The 23,672-nt window shown below is 43.4% G+C and overlaps 1 protein-coding gene across 12 annotated transcripts in view; it reads left to right on the top strand.

Moving 5' to 3' along the window:
- The window catches only part of LOC306781278 (F-actin-monooxygenase mical2b-like), a 102,714-nt gene that overhangs the window by 45,992 nt on the left and 33,050 nt on the right, over window positions 1-23,672 (top strand). For 10 of the 12 annotated variants that reach the window (XM_079274047.1, XM_079274044.1, XM_079274049.1 and 7 more), the window contains exons 2-9: window positions 8,314-8,713; window positions 12,147-12,354; window positions 17,728-17,844; window positions 18,370-18,471; window positions 19,355-19,510; window positions 19,590-19,690; window positions 22,137-22,394; window positions 22,483-22,598. In XM_079274047.1, the coding sequence (XP_079130173.1) occupies window positions 8,450-8,713; window positions 12,147-12,354; window positions 17,728-17,844; window positions 18,370-18,471; window positions 19,355-19,510; window positions 19,590-19,690; window positions 22,137-22,394; window positions 22,483-22,598 (1,322 nt within the window). In that variant the 5' untranslated portion in view covers window positions 8,314-8,449. Of the gene's footprint in view, window positions 1-8,313; window positions 8,714-12,146; window positions 12,355-13,941; window positions 14,075-17,727; window positions 17,845-18,369; window positions 18,472-19,354; window positions 19,511-19,589; window positions 19,691-22,136; window positions 22,395-22,482; window positions 22,599-23,672 lie in introns of those variants that run through there. The other 2 variants (XM_079274052.1, XM_079274053.1) reach the window with 2 other exon arrangements.

The following is a 23,672-nucleotide window of genomic DNA, read 5'->3' as shown; positions in this document are numbered from 1 at the left end:
GGTCAAAAAGGTTAAGAACCCCTGAGCTAAGGCATAAATGAATTAATCATGATGCTTAACTGTGTAATGTTGGTAGTAATTCTTAACTTTTCAAATCTATCAGATTTAAATTCACATTTTCTACAGCATATTGTCTACACAATAATACGTGTTAAGGCATTGATATAGAATTGCTGGTAAGAGTTGGTAGAAATATCGAAACCCAAACCTTCAGAAACTCTAAAATGCATGGCGATGAAGGTGAAGACGGCACTTTTTGGTTTCCTTTTTATAAAAAAAATTTTGACGTTGGGATTTTAGCCCAACAGCAGACAATCAGTTTTTGGGTCCTTCTTTGACAGTTTGACGGTCATGAGAGTGAATTTCTTGAAGATTTCTTTGTAAGATTTTACCACTGCCTCTGACTACAGTAAGTATGAAGGGACGTTCACATGTCCTCAATATCATATGCTTAGCCTGTGAGGGCCTTGGGATGTGTTTCATTGTCCTCATCATTTTGTTCTTGCACTTTCAAAGAAAAGTTTCACATTTGGAGGTGCGCGTATTCGTTTTCTTGCCAAGAGTTGACTAGATTACAACCTGTCTGTACGGTAAATATGAAGCTAGATCCAAAAGGCTATTGGCTCACATTAGCATGAAGGCTAAAGACTACGATCATGGCTCTGTTCACAAATCTGCCTACCAACACCATTAAAGCGATTTAATTAAATAAACGGCAGTTTAGTTGGCGTGACGTTAGCGTTGTCATTTCAGTACTGAGCTGAATTTGAGAGCAGGTATTGTCACTGATTTTTAGACTTGCCATGACTAAACTTTTCATCTGCGTGTGTGATTCCAGAGTGATTTCCATGCATTTGAATTTCGTCTACTACAATTACTCTCTGATATTTACATCTGATGAGCCAGAAAGGAGATGCAAATCTTTCTTCCCTTTTTCCTCCTTCCCCCTCGTAATGAACTGCCTGTTGACGAGGGTTGGGTATCGTTTGGGTTTTTTCCGATACCGGTGCTAAAACGATACTTCTAAAACGATACCGGTGCCTAAAACGAACGAAATTGAACAATATATTAAGTGTTAAAGTATACTATAAATATAAATAAATCCAAAACACTTCAAACTACAGCTTCAAACTTTTTAACTTCAAACTATGAACAATATATTAACTGTTAACAGTTTACAGTATACTTAAATAAATACAAAACACACACTCTGTACACACACTACAGCTTCAAACTTCAGCAATTATTTTGCAGAAATATGAGCATATTTGCCTTCTCTGGCAAAATACGACACGTCTCATGACTTATTTTATTTAACCAGTTGGTGGTGCTAATGCGCCAATTCATCGTTTGCCAACCGCCACACACCTCAAAGAAGAAGACTGTTTTGCGTGCCGGATGTTGTGCTTGTGATGAACGGCAGCGCTAAGTACCCGGATGTCAATGGAGGAAGTCAGTAGCCTGCCGGCCGTATGACAGATCTCGTTCTTTTTTTTTTTTTTAATAAATCATGGCCGAAGCGTCGCCAGAATGATGGAGGGGTTTGTTTCTAAGTGCGCACGGCTCATCCGGTTGTAATAATACTATGATTGAGGAGCGGAGAACCGATGCTATCGTTAGCATCGGTCCTAGGACGAGCTAACCTAGAGCTAACGAATAGTGTAAAACAAGTATTTCAATCGGCTCAGGCACCGAAAGGAAGCACCGAAATCTGCATTGCATTTCAGTCCGGTAGATACCGGACGTATAGGAACCGGTTCCATACCGGCACCGTTTTTCGGTACCCAACCCTACTGTTGACTGTGCTGCACAATGACAATGATCATGCGGTAGAACAGAAAAAACAGAGAGCTCATGTGTTAGTTCGGGTGTCTGTGACCAAAAGTCGTAAAACTCAGCTGTCCCCTAAAGGCTACAGGCGTGATGAGACTTCTTATGTGACGGTGTAGTCCAGCTGAAGAACTCCAACATGGCAGCCATGTCTCAGGTGTCGTCTCGTAAAGTTATGGCGCTGACGGATCACATAGGCTCCGAACCACAGTGGAACCTGAGAGCTGTTTACAGAATGTTGTATAGAACTCGTTGTAGATGGGCTTTAACTGTCACAAAGGCATAAAAAAGACTTTGCTTGACCAGTTCGGATCATAGTAGGCTTAACGTTAGTATGAATGGCAAAAAATCCCAACAAGAAAAACACATTTTTCAACACACTCCTTGAGCAGGAAATATGCTTATTGAACCCTCTGATCCCCAAGGTTCCCTTAGCCTCTGTTCTGTACATTACTTTAATGATCCACTCCAGTGTGCTGTGGTCCCCCACCCAGGGAATAACAAGTATGCAGCTGATGAGCAGTTTGAGCCCCTTATCTGTGGGTTGAATATGGGTGTGCTGCTTGATGTGGCCTGTAGATATTCACGCAGAAGTTTCCCCTCCGGGAAAGGCTTTTAGCAGAGAGAGCGGTTGCTGACTTTGTTTGTATGTTTTAGTACGTTATCGTTGTTAATTTTGAAGGTTTTATTTGAAGACTGAATGTTTAACATTTGAAATAGTTGAAATACTGAAATGGTTGAAGCTGTAGCTAAAGTGACTCTCAAAATACAAATACTGAAGGAAGTTGAAGTAGCTGAATAAAGTTGAAGTGTCATTTGCAGAGCAAAATATGAAAGCAGTTGAAATGGCAGCTGTGGAAGATTTGAATTAATTCTGTATTTAACGTCAGCTTTCCATTATTTGTGGGTCAGTTACCAATATGTCCGTGTTTAGTGAATCCCTATAATAAAACATCACGATGTGCACATGTGAAATAGTCACTGGCAAATTAACTCAATTGTGTCCCATTGTTACCCAGAGAGTTTCATAATGTAGTCTATTTTGCCATGTCATCACCATTCACATCTGTACAACCAGTGTGTTTCCAATTTCATTTTTTACAACGCCACATTTCTTAATGTAAAAAAAAAAAAGCCTCTTCGTTTTATCATATATCATGACATTTTGTCATCTGGTGAAAACAGCTATGTATATATATCGCAGAAAAAGAAATATTGCAAAGTCATTACATAGACCAAGGTAGATTGACATAAATCTATCAGTTGTTTAACAAAGCTCTGACTGCTGAAAGCAAACCCAGTACTGTAGGACCATACATCCACACATGCAGTGTTTTGGTATTTACGGTATAACAGTACCGTATTGGCACGTTTAGAGCTTTCCAAAAAGTAAAGATGAGAGGAGCCATTATAGAAACAGATGGACGCTCAGACAGTTCAGGTTAAATCAAACAAAATTTGGTGATGTTGATCCAAACGACATACACATCCATTGTTGTGAAAACTATTGTCATTGTAGTTGATTCAGGACTTCATGGTCCTTTTGTCCAGATCTGTGATTTAGTTTTTAGGTCACTTCAGCTCCTTGACATTCCAGCCGTTCACACTTCCTGTTTTCAGAAGAAATCAGTGCTGCCGGAGATAGCCGGCATGGCCACGTCTCCTTGCCAAGACTGTGTGACTCTGTGGTCCGATTTAAAATTCCCCACATTTCAAAACTAAAGGATCTGCAACGGTGTTCTCTGCACCTCGTCTGTCTGTAGAGCCCTCTCCTCACAAGACCCGCCTCTCTGTGGGCCGGCCTTCTCACTCCGGGTTTTTCCTCTCGCTCTTGGCATCTAGTCTGTCTAGGCAGGAACTTGTTGACTCGGCTTTGATCCCTCTCTCAGACACACACACACACGCAGACGCATCCACAGACTTCACACAACAACTTAAGTTCTGTTATGTTGCAGGGGACAACTTATCAAACAAACATGTGACCAACATAGGGCCTCAATTCAAATCTTTCTGCACTGCGCTTTTTAATATAAATCAGAATACATAAAACAACACAATTATATCAATGCTTTTTTGTGTTATGGCTTTTTATGACTTAAAACTACTTTGAACTCTTTATCTGTCTCTGAGCGTTGTAATGGAGAATTCTGTTTGCTGCTTTAGAGCGAAGTACATATCCAGTTTCATACTACTAACCCAACCCATACTCGCCTGCTTTCATTGTGTCCTGGAACTTCTGAAAGGTTCTTGTGTTGCAGGTCACACCTCCATTATAGACACTTGAAGTTACTGAAATAGCTGACTTGATCAACACGTCATCCATTCAGCGTTTGGAAATAGATATCCAGTATGTGAGTGGTCGGCGTTAATAGGAAGACATGTATAGTAGGCCCTAAGGTCCTGCGGAGTCACAACTAGGAAGCTGTAAGTCGGAAGATGGGATTGTGTAATCAATTACTGGGTGATTCCAGTCATGGAAGCTCTGACTGACAGAGTTAACAACTACCAAACAAAATCATTTTAAACCGTTTTAAATGGGAATTTTTGTCACCATTATAAACTATATAACAATACAACAGTTAAAAACATGAACTGGAAAGCAGATCGGAACAGAAAGATTTAGTCTTGCTGATGAGTAATATTAGTGCATGTATAAGCCTGGAAAGCAGTTAAAATGTTGACGAGTGAGCATTCAAGGTAAGTAAGTTACACTACTACTCAAGCAGTGGTTGCGTTAGACTTTCTCGTTGTCCGTCGTTTTGACAGTGTTGTAAAGATTCCGTCATGATCTATTATCCATAGTCATTTAAATGTTTTATTTATAATAAGACATGGGCTTAAGGTGTATTTAAAGGTGGAGTTTGTGTTTCTAATCCAATACACTTTCGTAATTCACGCTATTTTGGCAAAATGACGGACGGCCTTCAGATTTTGAGTTGCGGTCCTCAGCGTAGGGCAGTCAGTCCCTGAGCTGATATCAGGATGTTATTTCCAAACAAATTCCTCGAACCTCCTTGTTTCCATTCCTTTCCCACAGTTCCCTGCTCTTCAGGGATATTATAGGTGAGATAAAAAACAACAATTTAGACAGAAATTGGAGGGCCATTTTGCTGTAGGTAGTCGTCAGTCAATGGTTCTACTCCACTTCTAACACATTGATACACTGATATTCTCACTGAAGCAGACATGATCAGCTTTGGAAACTTTTTTTAACTGGACACAGCATGAAATGGCATGGAAGATCAAAGGGTTACAAGTGTGTGTGGGAGGGAGTTTATGTGCCGGTCTGGAGGGGGTAATTGTAATCGAGAGGCTACTGTGTGCTGCCAAACTGTTAGGTAGCAGATATGCGAGACCCCCTCTGGGCCACTCAAAGACTTAAAGGGGAAGTGTAGTTCTTGGTGTGTGTGTGTGTGTGTGTGTGTGTGTGCGGTGGGATAGTTATGTAGCACAAACTAAACGGACAGCCCTTATGTAGCATGCACTGTCCCTTGCCATGACGCACACTTGCCTGCATACAGAGTGCATCTGCAAGTTTTCATGGGATCTTGTTTCAGGCCTGTTGGATAGGCGTGTGTGTGTGTGTAACTTGGTGTACGTGCAGACCCTTAATCTGTGTGTGTGGGGGAAACGGTATCTTTCTCCCAGCTCCTCCAGGGTTAGCAGATTCCGTGGCTGTAATAGGGGGAATAATGCAGCGAGGCTTCCAGCGATCGGGATCTGAAACTTAAGGTTGACAGAGATGTTATCCAAGAAAACGCCTGGCATCAGCTTCAAATGACTTGAGGGTCTGTTGTTGTGTAGAGTTTGGGACATAGAAGGAATCCGTTGGTTAGTATCAGGTAAAGCATTTTATGCAGACCGCAAAAAAAGGCTTTTCGTGCTCACTTAAACTGACAATTGTCTTAAGATGTTAATTGTTTGAATGTGAACTGTCGTATGCAGCTACAGTTTCAGGTCAAGCATTTATAGAAGATGAAATCTCTGTATTTCAAGGGGTTTGAGGCTGTCTCAAAGTGAAGGAGCCACAGTGGATGCTATTGGTCTAAGTGTGGCCCATTTGCTGAAAGCACTCAGATTTTTAGTTTTAAGTTTAGGCCCTGAGGGGAAGTGGAGATATCATGAAAAACTCACTTTACAGTGCTTGTCCACATACATGTGGGTATCTGGAGTCCCTATAAAAGCTGGCTATGAAATCAGACAACCCAGTCAGTTTTTGTTGTGGGCTGCCTGGATCTGAAAACGTGTGATTCAACCCTTTCTATGTCACATGCAGGCTCATTAGAATACAGCTTGAGAACTACCTTTGCAGAGGTGTGCACCGTATTTTTCTCTCAAGCCAATCAGAGCACACTTGGCTTTTCCAAGAGGATGGCTTAAAGAGACCCTAAATACAAATATGAGCCTGAAAAACGTGACGCTCCCCTGACAGCGAGATGAACTCCCTGTGAGCCTGGGACAGTTTGTACAGCAGAGAGACAAAGTCCGCTGTGCACAAACTGATGAATGTTCCAGGCTGTTTTCTTCTGCATCTTGTGCCTCCACCAAGCCGTTGCTACTGTGTGATGCGACCGTGTGACTGTTTTGTCTGTAGGCGCTGTTAGGGTTTAAAACAGAAGGATGCAAGGCTTCAGCGGGCTGCAGGGAGATTTCGGCTTCAAGCTTCCTACTGCGAACGCGCATCAGAAAAACGGAACTGGATCCGGTTTCAAAATTAAACAATATTTAATGTACTACACAAAGTTCACTTACAAGCTGAATTAACTATCAATAGTAATGTTCTCGAGAACAGAGACCACACGCACGCATCTCACTCACAGGTCTGAATTCAGGTCCTGAAAAACGAGAGCGGATGTGGTCTGAGGAATTCGCTCCAGAACAGTCTCTTATATGCCCCGACAGTTGGAAATATCCGAAACAGCCATAAAACATCTGAATGACCCTCCGTGGCGATTCGTGATTGGCTCCATTTGACTTCTGTCCCCTCCCATTATCGATCCTTTAGCGAAACATCTTCTCTCCTCGCAAAACATCATTTCTTAGCTCCACCTCTGGTCAGCTGTCCTCCCCACTGACCACATCCTCCATTTGCTGCATGTCTCACCAGTTTCCCTGTCTGACCCTCAAACTATCCTTACAGTGTTTTAATACCTTTAGTGACTATACTTTTATGGTTTAATACATTCAATTAGTTAATATACTGTAACACATAATATCTTCTATAAGTAAGAATATTGTAAACATATTGTGACTAACATATTATTATTGTGACACTTCTACTCATCACTAGGGGGGTTATTTAATCCTATTTATAATGCGTTTAATACTGAAATTCTCCACAGCGCTGCGTTTGAGCTTCTCGCATGACTGGCCAGCTGAGCCCCCCCCCCTCTGAGCGCACTCGCTGTCATAATCCTATCAGGCATTCAGTGGAGCTGGAGGGGGGGAAATATCTGTGTTGTAGAGAGAGAAAAAATGATAATGTTGTTGGCTGACAGGGTTGTTGTTGTTGGCTGGAATTATAGTTCTGTTTGGATATGTGTGGTCAAAGCAGTGCCGGACACGACGCTCTGGCTACATGAGGCAACACTTGAACATTTATTTTCAGCGCAAGCTGCAGACATTCCTTCCATTTGGAACGTGACCTCTCTCCTTTTATATGATTTCAAAGTTTTCCACCACATAGTGTTTGTCCTCATGTTTTGCAGAGGATAATGTACATCATCAACGCAGACCCTGTGAGGGTGATTCTGTTTGCGGCAAAAGTAAAACAAATTGACTTTCCATGGGGAGGAGCATTTTTCAGCAAGGTGTCAGAATCAGGCGGCAACCTTTGGTTCTGCCGAGTGAAGCCAATGCGGAAGTGTCTTAAAACTTGCTTTCGCTCTACTGACTAGCAGCCTCCGGTGGCAAAAAGAAGTCCTATTGTGTAGAAGTCTATGAGAAAAAAGCTACCAGAGCCGTATACGCCGTCTCTACGTCACTCCGCATTTCAAATATGGTAACTTCCGTTCATTGGATGCAAAACAAACAACGTGGCGATGGCTGTAATCCCAGATGGCGACGGCAAAATCGATTAACTCGAGGCTTCATAACGCAATCCACAAACCAATGGGTGACTTATTACATCCAGTCTTTGGTCATAAGTTAATAAAATGCAAAATAATGTCCAAAACAACAAAAGTGAGCAAACTGTTTCCTGTTGGAATTAGTGTGTGTGTGTGTGTGTGTGTGTGTGTGTGTGTGTGTGTGTGTGTGTGTGTGTGTGTGTGTGTGTGTGTGTGTGTGTGTGTGTGTGTGTGTGTGTGTGTGTGTGTGTGTGTGTGTGTGTGTGTGTGTGTGTGTGTGTGTGTGTGTGTGTGTGTGTGTGTGTGTGTGTGTGTGTGTGTGTGTGTGTGTGTGTGTGTGTGTGAGAATGATTGCCTGGTTCTTGATTTATTTTTCTCTGTCTACAAATCTTTTTTTTGTTATTGTTTGTTTCAGGCCGAGCATGACTGCACACACGGCGTGATAGGTGTCCAGCACTGACAGCGTGGAAGGAGTGAGCAGGAAAAGGAAGCAGGAGAGGAAGAAGAGAGAGTGAGAGAGAGATTGGGCACTTTTTTTAGCATCGGAGCAGATGGGTGAGACTGAGGATGAACGTATGGCGCAGGCTGGTGTTCTCTTTGAGAACTTTGTCAAGGCGTCCACTTGCAAAGGCTCTCTGCAGGCCTTCAGCATCCTCTGCAGGCAGCTGAAGCTGGACCCTCTGGACTACGCCAACTTCTACAGCTCGCTGAAAGCGGCGATCAGCACCTGGAAGGTCAACGCCCTGTGGACCAAACTGGACAAAAGGGCCGAGCACAAGGTTTACAACCAGAATAAAGCCTGCCCGGGCACCAGGGTAAGAGGACCTGCAGTGGAGTTTGAGGCTACTAGTAGACATGGGGAACCAGTTTGGTCCAGTATAGCGTGTCTAAGGTAATGGGAGGGTATTCACACCTGTCTGAGCCATGAGCAACCCCAAATATTTAAGCTGCGATAGCTTGGATGAATGTTTTTTATACAGGACGGCACGGCAATGTTTTAGGTGTTCTGCTAGTTCTGTGATAAACACTGTTTTCTTTAGCTGCTTCAAAATAAAAGCCTCCCACCAGTTTGTTATAAAAAAATAAATAAAGTAAAAGCTAACTACTAACTAACAGTATGGCAACAACAGGCAAAATCTACCCTAACTCCTGAAACTCAAAATGCTATCTTATCTACACGTGTTATGTCGGCCTGTAGTTTACGGTAGCTATCTGCGCGCTAACTGTGTCGCTGTACGCTTTGATAGTTTGAAAGACAAAATACGAGCTCTACTTCTTTGTCCTCTCATGTTGGACAGAGTGGACTACGGTGACTCACTGTCGCCTCTCGAGATACTCGTGGTATGACAGGACAGGACGGGCCGTGGGCTGGCTGGTTAGCTTGCTCATTTCAGTAGATATCAAGTCTTTGACGTAGAGTCAAAACTGTAACCTCTTCACGTTCTGTTGATAATGTTAGTTAAATTGACCCGTTCTCGTGGGAAAACGGCCTGCAAGCACCAAGACAGGTCAAACAGTCTGTGTTGCATTATTTAGTGTGTTGGATAACAATTAGAAAGGAACTGATCAGTACAAAAAGCTTCTTAAACATAAAAAAAGTTCAACTTAAAAAAACCAAAATACTTAAAAAAATTTGTTCAAATGCCAATTAGAACCTTTACCTGTGTGGAAAATAGATTATATAAGTTGATTATTTCTGTAATTCAGAAACGGATTACTGCCAAGTATCTTACACACACAAGGAATTTGGCTTGGTGATTGGTGCATGACAATAAACATTGTGCATATGGAAAATATGATATGAAAAAAAGACAGAGTATGTTAAAACAAGTATGTTACATTACATTACAGTCATTTAGCAGACGTTTTTATCCAAAGCGACTTACAATGAGTGTATTCAACATCGGTTTTCGAGAGAACTCGTCACCAGAAGTCATGAGTGCATGTCCTTTCCTCAAACAAGCATCTAAGAGCATCAACCAGCGCCAACGTACAGTTTCCTCAAACAAGCATCTAAGAGCATCAACCAGCGCCAACGTACAGTGCAGAAACAAACGAATGCAGTAAGTGCCATAAACTAATATGAAAACGATAAGTGCAATAAGCTAGTATGAATACAATAGATGCTAAGGAAGTGCTAAGCGGAAGGCTAACGGTAGGCCTTCTTGAAGAGGTGGGTTTTCAGCCTGCGCCGAAAGATGTTCTTAAAGTTAAATGTAAATAATGAATTGGACCAAACTCATCTTTACGTCGAGAGGCTGATTTAACTGGATTTTGTAACTTGAGTAAATTCATTTGAATCAGGTAATATTCTCTGTTTATAGAGGACGCTTTATGAACGTGGTCACCTGAACATTAGTCAGATTGTAGTCGGCCTGGAGACAGGATTACGTTTGTATTACATGTGCAAGATAGCTCATATTTGTTATTTTACGTGATGTGCTGATTTATCTTATTGTCCGACCATGTGTGCTTAAGTATTCTAAGCAGCGCGTTTAGCCTGGTGTTGAAGGACTTCATATCTGAGAGAGAACGAGGCCAGAGAGATCCGCAGAGGGGAGATCAACAGAGACGGGTTGGGCCGATGGGCGGGCCAAAAATAACAGCTCAATTATTATCCCAGACATTTCTGCGGGAGAAACTGCTATTTGGAGGAAGACTGTAGACCTTGTAGCTGGGTGGGCCTTCTGTTTTCTGGGACTCTGAATTGTAACTGTATTTTGTTCCGTTCCATGAAAGACGCCACGAACCATACTTCCAAAAGTCATTAAAGCTAACCTCTCCCAGATGGCTGTGCTAACTGTTTTACCAGTTAATTCTCCTCAAAGCTGTAAATGGGCATGCTGAACTGGAAGATGAGACATTGACTGTAATCACAGAGGCCCTTTGAGACTTTTCCAGATGAAGCTTTTTCTTCCCGTTTCCACACGATGACGCCGTCTGCTGCTTTTTCTCTTCTCATTTTGTCAGTAAACCTACTGCCAACTGTCACCATGTTCCACAGCACATTATAATGCTATAACATATACACACTCGTCTTCCGTAATGTGTTGCTATGCAAACTTATACCTCTTTAGTCGTGTGGTCCAACCTAAGCAACAATTCTGGCAGCGGAACGGCCTGAAAATACACCATTGACATATTACTTTTATGAAGTTGACAGCAAACAGTTACTCACTTACACATTCAGGGGTGATGAAGCACCATTGTGATTTATCTGCAATCATGTTTCTGACCAATGAAAGTCCAATATTTATTCACCCACACAGAGTGGGGTGATGATTCTCTGTGGTTTCTTCACAAGAGCGAGCGCCTTTCACATTGCACATCATTTCATCCATCGTTGATATAAAAATATCGATTAGTGCAGAATAAAAAAATAATGATTTCAGAAGGAAATGCATCTAAGCATATTGACATTTGGTTGCTCCTTAATTTTGATCATATTAGCAACTTCCAACCAATGCAAGGAAACTAAGAAAAGTGTGTCCATCTCTTTAGAGCATATTACATTGATTGTATTCATCTCCTGGAGTTTTTGTTTATACTCTCGCTTGGCGCCGTAACGTGAGCCTCCGCAGAGCTCCGAGCATGCACGGAGGTGTTTATAATCTGTGCGCTGTAAATTGCATTGTTCTCCGTAACAACCAAACAAAATGAACTGTGAAGAATCAAAAAGACGAGTCTAGCCCGGCAATAAGCCATAAACCAACCTCCACAATGCTGAGGAGGGATTGCAATTATCTGTAAGCTCATATCTCCTATTCATGGATTACTTTATTGCCTTCGTACAAGCCCTGTAAAGAAACAAATTCAGGTATTAGTCATTATAAAGACACGAAGGTTAAATGTCCGGTAAGCATTTTGATTTGACTGCAAAATATTTACTCAAAAAGAAGATATTTAAGACTTCCTGTTTCTAAAGCATCTAAAAACGAATTGGCCTTCTTTGTATAATCCCGAGAGATGTGAGCTATTTGTGACGGTCATGTGATCGCGTGCACGCCAAATTCAGAGGCGCACGACCAAGCACACCACGCACCGCCCGTGATTTTGTCATTTTATTACCCTGTCCCTAATCATAACCGCCACCAGCCTAATCCTAGTCCTTAAGCTAAACCTAACCTCACTCGAGCCTTAAACCATGTCTTCACATTAAAATGTAACGACTTATGTTATGGGGACGTGCAATTGGCCCCCAAAAGGAAAGAGTAAACACTCTGTAACACAAACACACTCTTCATTCAGTGCCTGATCATCGGCGCCGGCCCGTGCGGCCTGCGGACGGCCATCGAGCTGGCTCTGTTGGGCTGCAAGGTGGTGGTGATCGAGAAGAGGGACACCTTCTCCAGGAACAACGTGCTCCACCTCTGGCCCTTCACCATCCACGACCTCCGGGGCCTCGGAGCCAAGAAGTTCTACGGCAAGTTCTGCGCCGGCACCATCGACCACATCAGTGAGTGTAAATCTGTGTCGGCTGTTTCTCAACTCCTCTTGCTTTGGTCCTGTTTATCAATGCGTTTATCATGAAGATAGAGCGGGGAAGTTGACGAACGATACATTTTGAAACCGCTTTCTTTTTTTCTTATGGTCCTCTGCGAAGGAATATAAATTGTTCTTTAGCAATGTCAAATAGCGTTTACTTGTTTACTCTGGCTCTCTACACCGTAACGTTACACCTTCACGGTTTGTTTTAGTCGTTACTTAAAAAAACGAGCAAAACTTCACCTCAGTGAGTTCGCGACTTGCTGTAACTAGTTTAAACGGAAGTTAGCCTGCTACAATGGTAAAACATAAAAATGGCCGTCGCTCTGACTACGTTGATTTGAATGGGCATGTCCCTTCAATTGGCATTTCTTCCTCTCTAGCCTTAGTAACAGTGTGGAGTATTAATATCTCCTCTCAGACTATCTCTTCTGAGGGTACGTCTCATGGCCCTAACTTATTCTTATCTATAAGTGCAGCCATGTCTCCCTCCAGTAACTGCTGCTGAGAAAGCATCTTAATTACCAGCCACTGGGCTACAGCATATTTGAACTCTATAAACTCAGTGAAATAGTTTTGAGCAACACCAACTTCAAAGTTTTATTATCTGGTTTGGGCCTATACACAATGTTTATTGTATCAGAAATTTCTATTTTAATCGTCAAGGCTGTGTATTGACAAGAATCTGGCGACGCGTATCATGATACAGGGGTTACAATTCAATGTATTGATTTAATTTGGGAAAACTCATCATATGATGAAGGCACTACTATATGCATAGAATCTCAGGGGAAAAAAAGGAATTCACATTTCCCAACATCAGTCAATAAATAAAATAATTTAGGTAAGCAAATTAACTAAATGAAAAAAAAATATATATATATATATTGTTTGTACAGACTGTATAGTAAAAATAAATGGAGAACCAATATAGTACCTGTTCTGCAGAGCTTGGCTAGAGATATATCGACTCAACACATTTAAACCTGGGAGAACAAACAATCTGCAGCCACTGGGTCAAGTTCTGAGAAAACACGTACTTTATTCTGCGCAGGTGCATCAGCTTTAAATAGACAGTCACATGACACACTCACACCTGAAATGCATTGGCAATAATTGGGAACACAATCAGTTGCTTCAATTAACACCCCCACTTGATCACACATTATTGACAACCATAAATCATACAAGGGGAAAAACATGGAAACCAACTGCACTTAACTGCACTTAACTGGCTATGCCCCAAACAAGAACATGGAAAAAGTAAGTAGCTTTGCTTTAGTAGCTGGTTTTGTCATCAGGTCAGCTACCATCCGGTCTGTTGGGCAATACTCCAAACATACTTTACAGTCATTAACAGTTGATCTCACAAAATGGTATTTTATATCAATGTGCTTACATCGCTGTCTGCTCACTGGATTCTTGGCTAATGCAATTGTACCTTGGTTATCTTCAAAAATCTTAGGTACATCATACAGACAGTCATCAAGATGTTCAAGCAGTTGAGATAAGTAAAGACACTCTTGTGTGGTTGCGGCCAACGCCATATACTCTGCCTCACAAGTTGACAGTGCTACCGTTGGCTGCTTTTTGGTCTTCCAGGAAATCAGAGGACCATTCTCACTCAGACTAACACAATAACCAGTTGTACTGCGTCTGTCAGTTTCATCACCTGCCCAATCTGCATCACTGTAAGCAAACAACCTCAGCTCATCACATTTTCTGTAACACAACATTTTGTCATTTGTGCCCTTCAAATATTTCAGTACATGCTTAACAGTTGTCCACTGCTCTTCTGTCGGCTCACTGAAATGCTGTGACAGTCTGCTTACAACAAAGCTCAGATCAGGTCTGGTGCATGAGGTTAGGTAGATTAGGCTACCCACTGCCTCTCTGTATTTTCTGGGGTCACCTAGCTTCTCATCAGTGTAATGCAGCTTTGGTTCACAAGGTGTTGACCTGGGCTTACAATCCTGCATATTAAACCTGTCAAGCAGCTTGTCAACATAGCTCCGCTGTGACATGGTCACACATCCATTACACTGGTCAAAAGTGATACCAAGAAAATTCTTCAGTCTGCCCAAATCTTTCATCTGGAACTTCACAGCAAGCATCTTTTTCACTGCTTTTAAAGCACTCTCATCACTGGCTGCAATAACCAGGTCATCAACCCAGATCAGTAGGATCACCTTGTCATGTTCCGTTTCTCTCTCATAAACACAGTGATCGGCTGGATTCTGTACAAACATATTTTCACATAGATAGTCATGCAACATTATGTTCCAGTTTCTACCTGATTGTTTAAGCCCATATAGTGACTTCTTTAGTCTACACACCATCTTCCCATTTGTCTGAGATTTTACATCATAACCCTCTGGCTGTTCCATGTAAATCTCACAATCAATTGGTGCATGTAAGTAGGCGGTTTTAACATCCATCTGATGCAGGATCAGATCCTCCTGGGCAGCTTTCTGCATCAACACTCTCACACTAGTCAGGTCGGCAGTAGGAGAAAACGTTTCTCCATAATCTACACCCATCCGTTGACTGTATCCCTTGGCTACATAGCGGGCCTTGTACTTGTCAGATCCATCAACATTGGTTTTGAGAGTATACACCCATCTACCCCCCACTGCTTTCTTGCCCTCAGGTAAGGTGGTCAGAGTAAATGTGTTGTTATCCCTCAGTGCCTTCATCTCCTCATCCATTGCATCTATCCACTTACTTGAGTTGGATGAAGACACAGCATCTCTGAACGTCTGTGGTACATTACAAACCATCCTGTAGCAATAATCAATGTTGATCTGAGCCTGATCACTCTCTATCCCATAGAAGTCTGGCCTCCTCCTCTCTCTAGCAGGGTATCTCCGTGGAGACTGGGATTCGGGCTTGACTCCACCTGTCTGTAGGCCTATCTGGCTTGGACCTGGCCTAGCTTCTGGGATGTCGTTCTGCTCGGGTTGGTCAGGGTCAGGTCTGGTTGCGTTAGACTGCACACCAGTGTCATCGTCGGACATGTCATCAGTCTGCTGTCCCTCAACACAGGACATGAACCTCACCAGTCGGTGCTTCATCACCTTCCTGCTGTCAGGGTAGTAGACCATATAGGCTGGACTGTTCTTGTCATAACCAACGAAGATGCCCTTGTCAGACCTTGACTCTAGCTTCTTCCTGTCCTGCCTGTAGGCGTAACATACAGTACCAAACTTCTGCATCCTGGAGACATTAGGTCTCCTTCCTGTCAGCATAAAGTAAGGTGTCTCTCTAGTGCGGTTGTTGAAACATCTATTCCTCACCACTGCTGCTGTCTGGACCGCATACGGCCATAGCTCCTTGGCTAACTGGCTCTCCAAGAGCATACATCTCGCCATGTCAAAAAGGGTTCTCCAGTTACGCTCAGCAGTGCCATTCTGGTGTGGTGAGTATGGTGCTGATCTTTCATGTCTGATTCTATTCCTACGCAGTAGAGCTTGGTAACCCTGCCCTGTGAACTCTGTACCATTGTCAGACCTGATACACTTCACTTTCCCATATGGGGCTGTGTCGGCTAGAAACCTCTCTGTGGCTTCTACAGTGTCCCTCTTGTACTTTAGATAGTACACAAAGAGGTTTCTAGCCATAACCTGTTCTCCTCTGCGCTCCGCGACCCCCGTGCAGCTTGTGCCATCGGCCAGCTCCACGCAGTGCGTCTCGGACTGGAATCGGTCATCGAAGTTCTTGAACTTCGCCAGGTCAGTGATGATATGCGCCGTCGCACCGGTGTCCACCATCAAGCCCTTTCTGGTGACACCGCTTCCTGGCTCGCTGGTCACCAGCTTGAACACGAAGGTGTTGTCATCCATCTCCTCGGACACTCCACGCGCGTTGTCCCGCTGCCACTGTCGCCATCCTCCTCGCCGTCCGGTACTCTCGCCCTGGCCGTACCACTGTTGACCACGCTGACAGTCTCTTACCTTGTGACCTCTCTGGCCACAACGGAAACACACAATGTCCCCGCTCTCGGTGCTGCGTGCACCTGCGCCTGCTGGGGCAGCCCTCCTTGGATGCGCCTGGGCCCTCATGACATTGTCGTCGGCCGCAGCTGTGCGCATACCTTCAGTGCTCTCATAACTGCGCAACTTAGTCTTGAACTCCGCAAAAGAGAGAGTCTCATAACTTTGAGTGATAAAAATGGAAAAAGGCTTAAATGAGTCTGGCAGCCCCTTCAAAATCATTGCAACCAATAGTCCATCGCTTAAAACCTCTCCAGCATTACGCAGCGCTGTGATCGAAATCTCAGCACGTATGACATAGTCAGTCACACTCTCACTACTCATCTTTTGCAAAGAAGTCAGTTCTGTATACAGGCATACAATGCGGGGCTTACCCTTGCCTGCATAATAGTCACGCAAAATCCTGAGCGCTCCACGCCCGTCATCCGCTGCCTCTCGCATGACCAGAGACAAACTTTTGTCATCAAGGAATTGGATCAGTTCCGCGTACGCTTCCGCGTTCTTCGCCGCATCCTCAGCCAGTGCGTTTTCTTCTGCGCCATCGGCGGGCTGATTCAAAATGGTGTCCTTCAGTTTCTGCAACCGCAGATGTCCCAAAAACTTTGTCTCCCACAGTTCATAGTTCTTTTCGTCCCCATTAAAAACAAGACGAGACCAACGTGAACTCGTATGTCCGCTCATGGTGCTGGCACTCCAATCCGTGAGATACGCACACAAGCAAATGTCTCTCAGTGGCTACTCACGCCGGATATCTCTTTGCACAAACGTCTAACGCATCTGGGCCCATAACCTGTTCTGCAGAGCTTGGCTAGAGATATATCGACTCAACACATTTAAACCTGGGAGAACAAACAATCTGCAGCCACTGGGTCAAGTTCTGAGAAAACACGTACTTTATTCTGCGCAGGTGCATCAGCTTTAAATAGACAGTCACATGACACACTCACACCTGAAATGCATTGGCAATAATTGGGAACACAATCAGTTGCTTCAATTAACAGTACCAAAACATTATGTCGCGATACTCCAGTGTATCACGATTATATATTGTGATATACTGTATATATTCTTCCACTCCTATCAATGGTGTCATTAAGCTAACCATTTCCTGTATTTGAACCTGCAACCTGCTCTATTTATAGCTGTGTGATGAGATTACAGTAGGTGGATAACAGCGTCCAGTGGCATATGGTGCAGTTCATAAGTAGCACTGGCAGATGCAGTGATAACAACTCACCGCCATAAATAAATCAATGCTATGAGTCAGCCCTGGTTTAAAACGCTCATTTGCTTCGTGTGCTTTTCGGATTATACAACATCCGCATGTCTATATTTGTGTGTGTGCACTTCAGGTATCCGCCACCTCCAGCTGATGCTGCTGAAAGTGTGTCTGATTCTGGGAGTGGAATTTTACGTCAACGTGGAGTTTGTCAAACTGGCGGAGCCACCGGCAGACCAGACTGATGACAGTAAGTGTGCGTGCGTGCTCTGTTCTCTGTATGTTAAAGGGTCATGAGTGGCACTGACACACAGGCATATCTCAGCTATATACGGTAATCGCACCCGTTCACATAATACACATGTTAAAGTGATCAGACAGTTTCCCACAGAGGAGGCGTTATGCAGTGGGAGCATTTATAGCAAACTGCAACGCAAGTCTATTGATAGTCTGCTGATGGTTACATTTTAGTTTGACTTTGAGTTCGCCTGCGTGTCGTAAATATAGCGTGTGGGGGAGTCTTGACACTTAAACACACTACGAAACACAATCGCATCCTTTCATCTAGTAAGGAGAACTGAGCAACATACTGTAGCTGCTGTGTGCTAGTTGGGTAATAAACACATAAACCACATTTGGTCAGAAGAAAACAACACAAGAAACACTAGTCCCCCGCATGTATTGTTACTGCCTTCCAGTTCTTAAAGACCTCAGCATCTCTTTAAATTACATTTATATCATGGTGTAACAATTATCACATTGGTTTGTTCCTCAGGTCCTGGGTGGCGAGCAGAAGTCCGGCCCCCCGGCCATCCCGTCTCCAACTTTGATTTAGACGTGGTGATTGGAGCGGACGGACGCAAAAACACACTGGACGGTGAGGATAAAGAGGAAAACCAGAACTCACAAGCAAGGGGTGCTGCTATTTGGCAGCCTGGTCTCCTAAAACTTTCATTCCCATTGTGACAGATTTTGTAATGGATAATGTTTGCTTTTGACGTATCACTGCATATCAAAGGAGGCTGGGGTGGTGTATGGGTCCAAAGACGCATGACTGTCACCCAGGTGACCGCTGTTAGTGTCCCAGTGTGAAAACAAGCACTTTTGTTGCAGTTTTCTGTTCTGTGCCACTTTAGGCCAAACCATGATGTTTTGTACTAAACCTAACCATGTTGTTTTGTAGCGCGTTTGTGTTTTGTTTCAATTTGAGAAAAAATAATTTCCCTCGAAAGAGAGTGCACGTGTACGAGAACATAACGATGTCGGAGACGAGGTTGTGTGGGGTAAACTATCATTGGTTGATGTGGTTCAAAATGAGTCCCAAGAAAACCATTTGTTCCAGACACACGATTTGTTTTTGATTTTGCTGGGAAAAAAGAGGTAAGGTGTGGGTTAAGCATTTCCTGTTGACATAGTTTTAACTGGAAGCTATTGCTTTGTATGGGGTCAGTGTGAGTGTGTATCTGCTGTTTGAGAGCTTTCTTCGATTTCTGTCGGAGTAGTTCATGCTATGTTTGCTTTGTGCTCATCTGTGTGAAGTGTGTGTGTGTGTGTGTGTGGTTCACGCGTTGCTGACACATCAAGTAACTTTCTCGACTCTATAAGCATTTGTGTCTCCATGACTGCTGGAAACTCCTTAATGTAGATATACCTACTGCAGCTAGGAGGCTCAGCAACTCTTTGAATATTTTTCTTGATGTCTGACTCTTATATTTATATTGCAAAAAAATCTGTTGTTTTTTTCCTTCCCGTCTCTGCAGGTTTTAGGCACAAAGAGTTCCGAGGGAAGTTGGCCATCGCCATCACAGCTAACTTCGTCAACAGGAACACCACAGCGGAGGCCAAAGTGGAGGAGATCAGTGGCGTGGCTTTCATCTTCAACCAGAAGTTCTTTCTGGAACTCAAAGAGGAGACAGGTAAATTAGACCACCAGCAACCCTGACTACAAAGCCTCATTTTCTCTGTAAAGTAAAGTAAATCTGCTTGTGTTTTCAGGAATTGACTTGGAGAACATTGTTTACTACAAAGACAACACCCACTACTTTGTTATGACGGCAAAGAAGCACAGTCTGCTGGACAAAGGAGCCATCATAAATGTGAGTTTACACACGCATATGTAAATACAGCAGAACTCATTTTGAAACCCGATTTTAATTTAGTCTCAGACAAAATATTAAAGTTTACTTCAAATTTTTGTCAAATTTCAGCATTTTCAATTCTTATGTCTTCTTAGCCTTCTGAGTTTACAGCCAACATCTTTGTTGTGTACAGTTAGCGTGGATACAGGTGTTTTAGCATTGCGCTCCATTGACATTAACGCCGTCGGACTCACAATGGACAAAAAAAAGAATCTTCCTTGTCAAAACATGGGGCCTACATTACCCATAATGCAACTTGAGTGTCAACAGTTGGTTAGGAGATCCAGTTGTGTTATGCTAGTAGCATGCTAATGTAGCCTCTAGCCTGCTGCAGAGATGAGGAGCGAGCTACAGAAGTCACTCCACATCTCCAGATTTATTTTTTATTGACTTATTTTATTGATTTATTTAGCCCCAAATCTGTCGCATACAAATTTGCATACATAACTATGGGGTTTAGTGATTGATCTTAGGCCCACACATTTACGTCTGTCTGGCTGCTGATTGTAGGTATGTGACAAAAAGATTCAAACGACTCAAAAACCTTTAAAATCTACCTGACTGGATTAAGCTTGAAAAAACAAAACAAAATGAGACTAAGATTGTTAAAATCCATTGGAAAATAAAGAAATTAGAGCAATTTTACTTTAAAACAAAACGTATTTTCCTCTCTATTGTTTTCCATTCGTTTCTTAAGAAAGGTGTGATCGCAAATGACTAATCTTGACAAAGAATTATCTGTAATCGTCGGAAACGTCATAGCAGATCCCTCCACACAATGCAATTAAATTGTATCTTAGGATGCTTTTGGAAGAGCCAGGAGGTGCTATTTCAACTTTTAAAAGCATGGGGAATGGTTTAATCAGGCATTATGTGGAGCCGATTCCAAGCGGCCATGATGGATTTCAGTGCGATGGCCTACATACACAATGACTCAACCGGAGCTTATTAACAAGCATCTGATCGTCAGATCTTGATGAAACTTCGTCAGTTTACAGATAAGATATGGTTGAACATCTCCACTTACATCCCATTGTTGTCTGATTGCTCGATCAGGGTCTATGTGGGGTTTTATTCGGAGCAAAACGTTCAACTTTCCCGTCCGAAGCGAGAACTTTACACATCCGAAAAAAATCTAAAACGAGACTGAATGTGGGCATTCCCTCTACGTAATAGCAGGGATTTCCGGTGAAATACACCAAGCGAACCAATGAAAACACCGCATTTCTGCAGAGAGCCTTTGTGCACGTAGTGACCCGGCCTGCAGAGAGCGTCGGCGAAAATGCCCGCCGGCGAACGCAGAGATTGCCACATACCTACTGATTGGTCGACTGGCCGGGCTGTTCCTCTCCCAAACTCCACAATCGCAGCACAGCTTATTACTAACAGATATTGGTGACTGACCGAAATTTGAATACTTATGAAATATTTTCTTTCTTGGAGTTTGTGTTGACGTAAGTAACGCCTCAATTCGCAGCCAAAACTCCCTGAAGCGCACTTGTAGGCCAGAAACACACACCGCTCGCTTTGGCAGTGAGTGATGGGCCTCCATAGGGCATGATAATGACATAATGCTCTAATTAGCTGCACCTTATTCTATGTCCTGCACGCACGCACGCACGATACCCACGCGCGCACACACACACACACAAAGACATTAAGAGCTAGCGAGGGTTGCTGTCCTCTGGAGACAGATTAAATGAGGATATTATTATGGCATCAGAGTGCTGTCTGTTGTCCCCTCCAGAGCTTGCCAGGACAATCATCAGAAAACACACACATAGACACACACGGGTGTTGAAGCTCTGCCTCGCTGTGGCCTCAGTGGTCTCTATCTCATCTTGCATCGCCCATTAGTGCAGTGACATCTCACTGCGTCAGCACGTAGCCAAAGCCTCAGAGGCCTCATCATCACCGATAATAGCTCACTGATTAAAAAAACCGACCAACTCTGTTTTTTCACGGCTGTTCCTCTTGCAGCGAAACAATTCATTCCCCACCCCCATCCACACACACACTTTTCTCAGTTCACCACACCATGCTGGTTCTCAGGAGGTTTTCCTTGTTGATGCATCTGGCTTTGGTAGCGAGTCAAAACAACATGACATAGTTATTTCCTGAGTGACTCAAAGGCGGATGGCATCGTTCATGGGGGGTGACAGTACAACAATATAAGTTCCTTCTCTGTTTTATCTTTAGCTAAATACTTCTTTGCATTCACAAGCTAGCTGGTGACGTTGCTCTGTCTGCCTTTTGACTGGAAAGAGCCTGCTGCTGCTGAAAGCAAGGTTGATAAGAGCGGTGTGTAAGGGCTGCTAGAATACCCCCCAAAATGAGCTAAGGGATGCTAGAAAGCAGTCATGGAGTTTATGTCACTTACCCCCCCCCCCGCGTCTCAATACAGGACTATGTAGAAACTGAGCGTCTGCTGAGCGTCGACAACATCAACCAGGAAGCCTTGCTCTCGTACGCCCGCGAGGCTGCCGACTTCGGCACCAACTACCAGCTGCCGTCCCTGGACTACGCCATCAACCACTACGGGCAGCCGGACGTAGCCATGTTCGACTTCACCAGCATGTACGCCTCGGAGAACGCCGCCCTGATCAGGGAGAAACACGGACACCAGCTGCTGGTCACGCTGGTGGGAGATAGTCTGCTTGAGGTACGAGCGCTGTGTTGCTTCTTTGACCTGCACCCTGACTGAGAATTAGCTTGTGTGTTCACGCTGACACCATGTTCTCTGTTTACAGCCGTTCTGGCCCATGGGTACAGGTTGTGCTCGAGGCTTTCTGGCAGCCTTCGACAGTGCTTGGATGGTGAGGGGCTGGGCACAGGGCAGGAGCCCTCTGGAGATACTGGCTGAGAGGTGCGTGGGTTCATGTTCCATGCCCTCTAATTGTCGACTTTGTGCACAATAAATTAGATACCAGGGCTGGACATTAAGCTTTTTCAGCCAATTGCCCGATAGCCAAATCTCTTGTCGAAAATGGGGATTTGTAGGCCTATTTATAAATTAATAAAATCAACAGGGATTTGGACAATTATGATAACTTATTAACGTACACAATTGATATGCTACTAGGGGTGGGGGGAAAAATCGATACAGCATAGTATTGCGATGTTTTGCGTGGCGATATTATATCGATACACGGACGCCAAGTATCGGTGTTTTATTTTCTAAACTATTAAAAAAATAAAAAATGAAAAAATAAATAAATAAATAGCTTTTTCAGTCCACCAGATGGTGCTGAGGTGTTTTCTGGTGAGGTCAGCAGAGGTGCCGGGTCAGCGTGCGTGATTGGTGGGAAGTCGGTCGGAACAAAGATGGAGACATCAGAGAAAGAACTCAGATAAAACGTGTTGTTGACACAGTTTTCCTTTGGGGACATAATTTGAAGTTGAAAAAAGTAATAAATCGCAATATATGTTATCACAATACTCAGAATATGTGATACGTGATAATATCGCAGTGATACGTGATAATATCGCAGTGTCGTGAACAAAGTATCGTGATACTATCGTGTCGTGAGATCTCTGGCGATTCTCACCCCTATAAGCTACCAGAAACGGTAATTACAGTTGGTCTTGCCACTGTTCCGTTCCCTGAATACAATGATGCTTGATGTGAAATTTCTTGTCGGAGGTCATGCTCCTTAGACGATGAATGCAAATGTTTATAACGACCCTATGACCTTTCCTCCTGCTCCATATTCAGTCTAAACCTTGCACATGTAATGAAGAACTATGGAAATGTGAAAAACAAATTGGCTCATCATTAACTGGCCACATTCATGCTCCCCAGAAGTTGGACTGCTAAAATGAAATATCTCATGATTTAGTGGGCAGATTGTGCAAAGTTAAAGTTATACCAATCATGTTTTCCAGTGGATGCTTTGTATTGGCCCGCACAGCCCTGAAGCGCCGCCCCTGCTGCTGCACA

The sequence above is a fragment of the Melanostigma gelatinosum genome (assembly GCF_949748355.1).
Source record: "Melanostigma gelatinosum genome assembly, chromosome: 1".
NCBI lineage: Eukaryota > Metazoa > Chordata > Actinopteri > Perciformes > Zoarcidae > Melanostigma > Melanostigma gelatinosum.
This window is presented reverse-complemented; position numbering and strand designations above follow the sequence as displayed.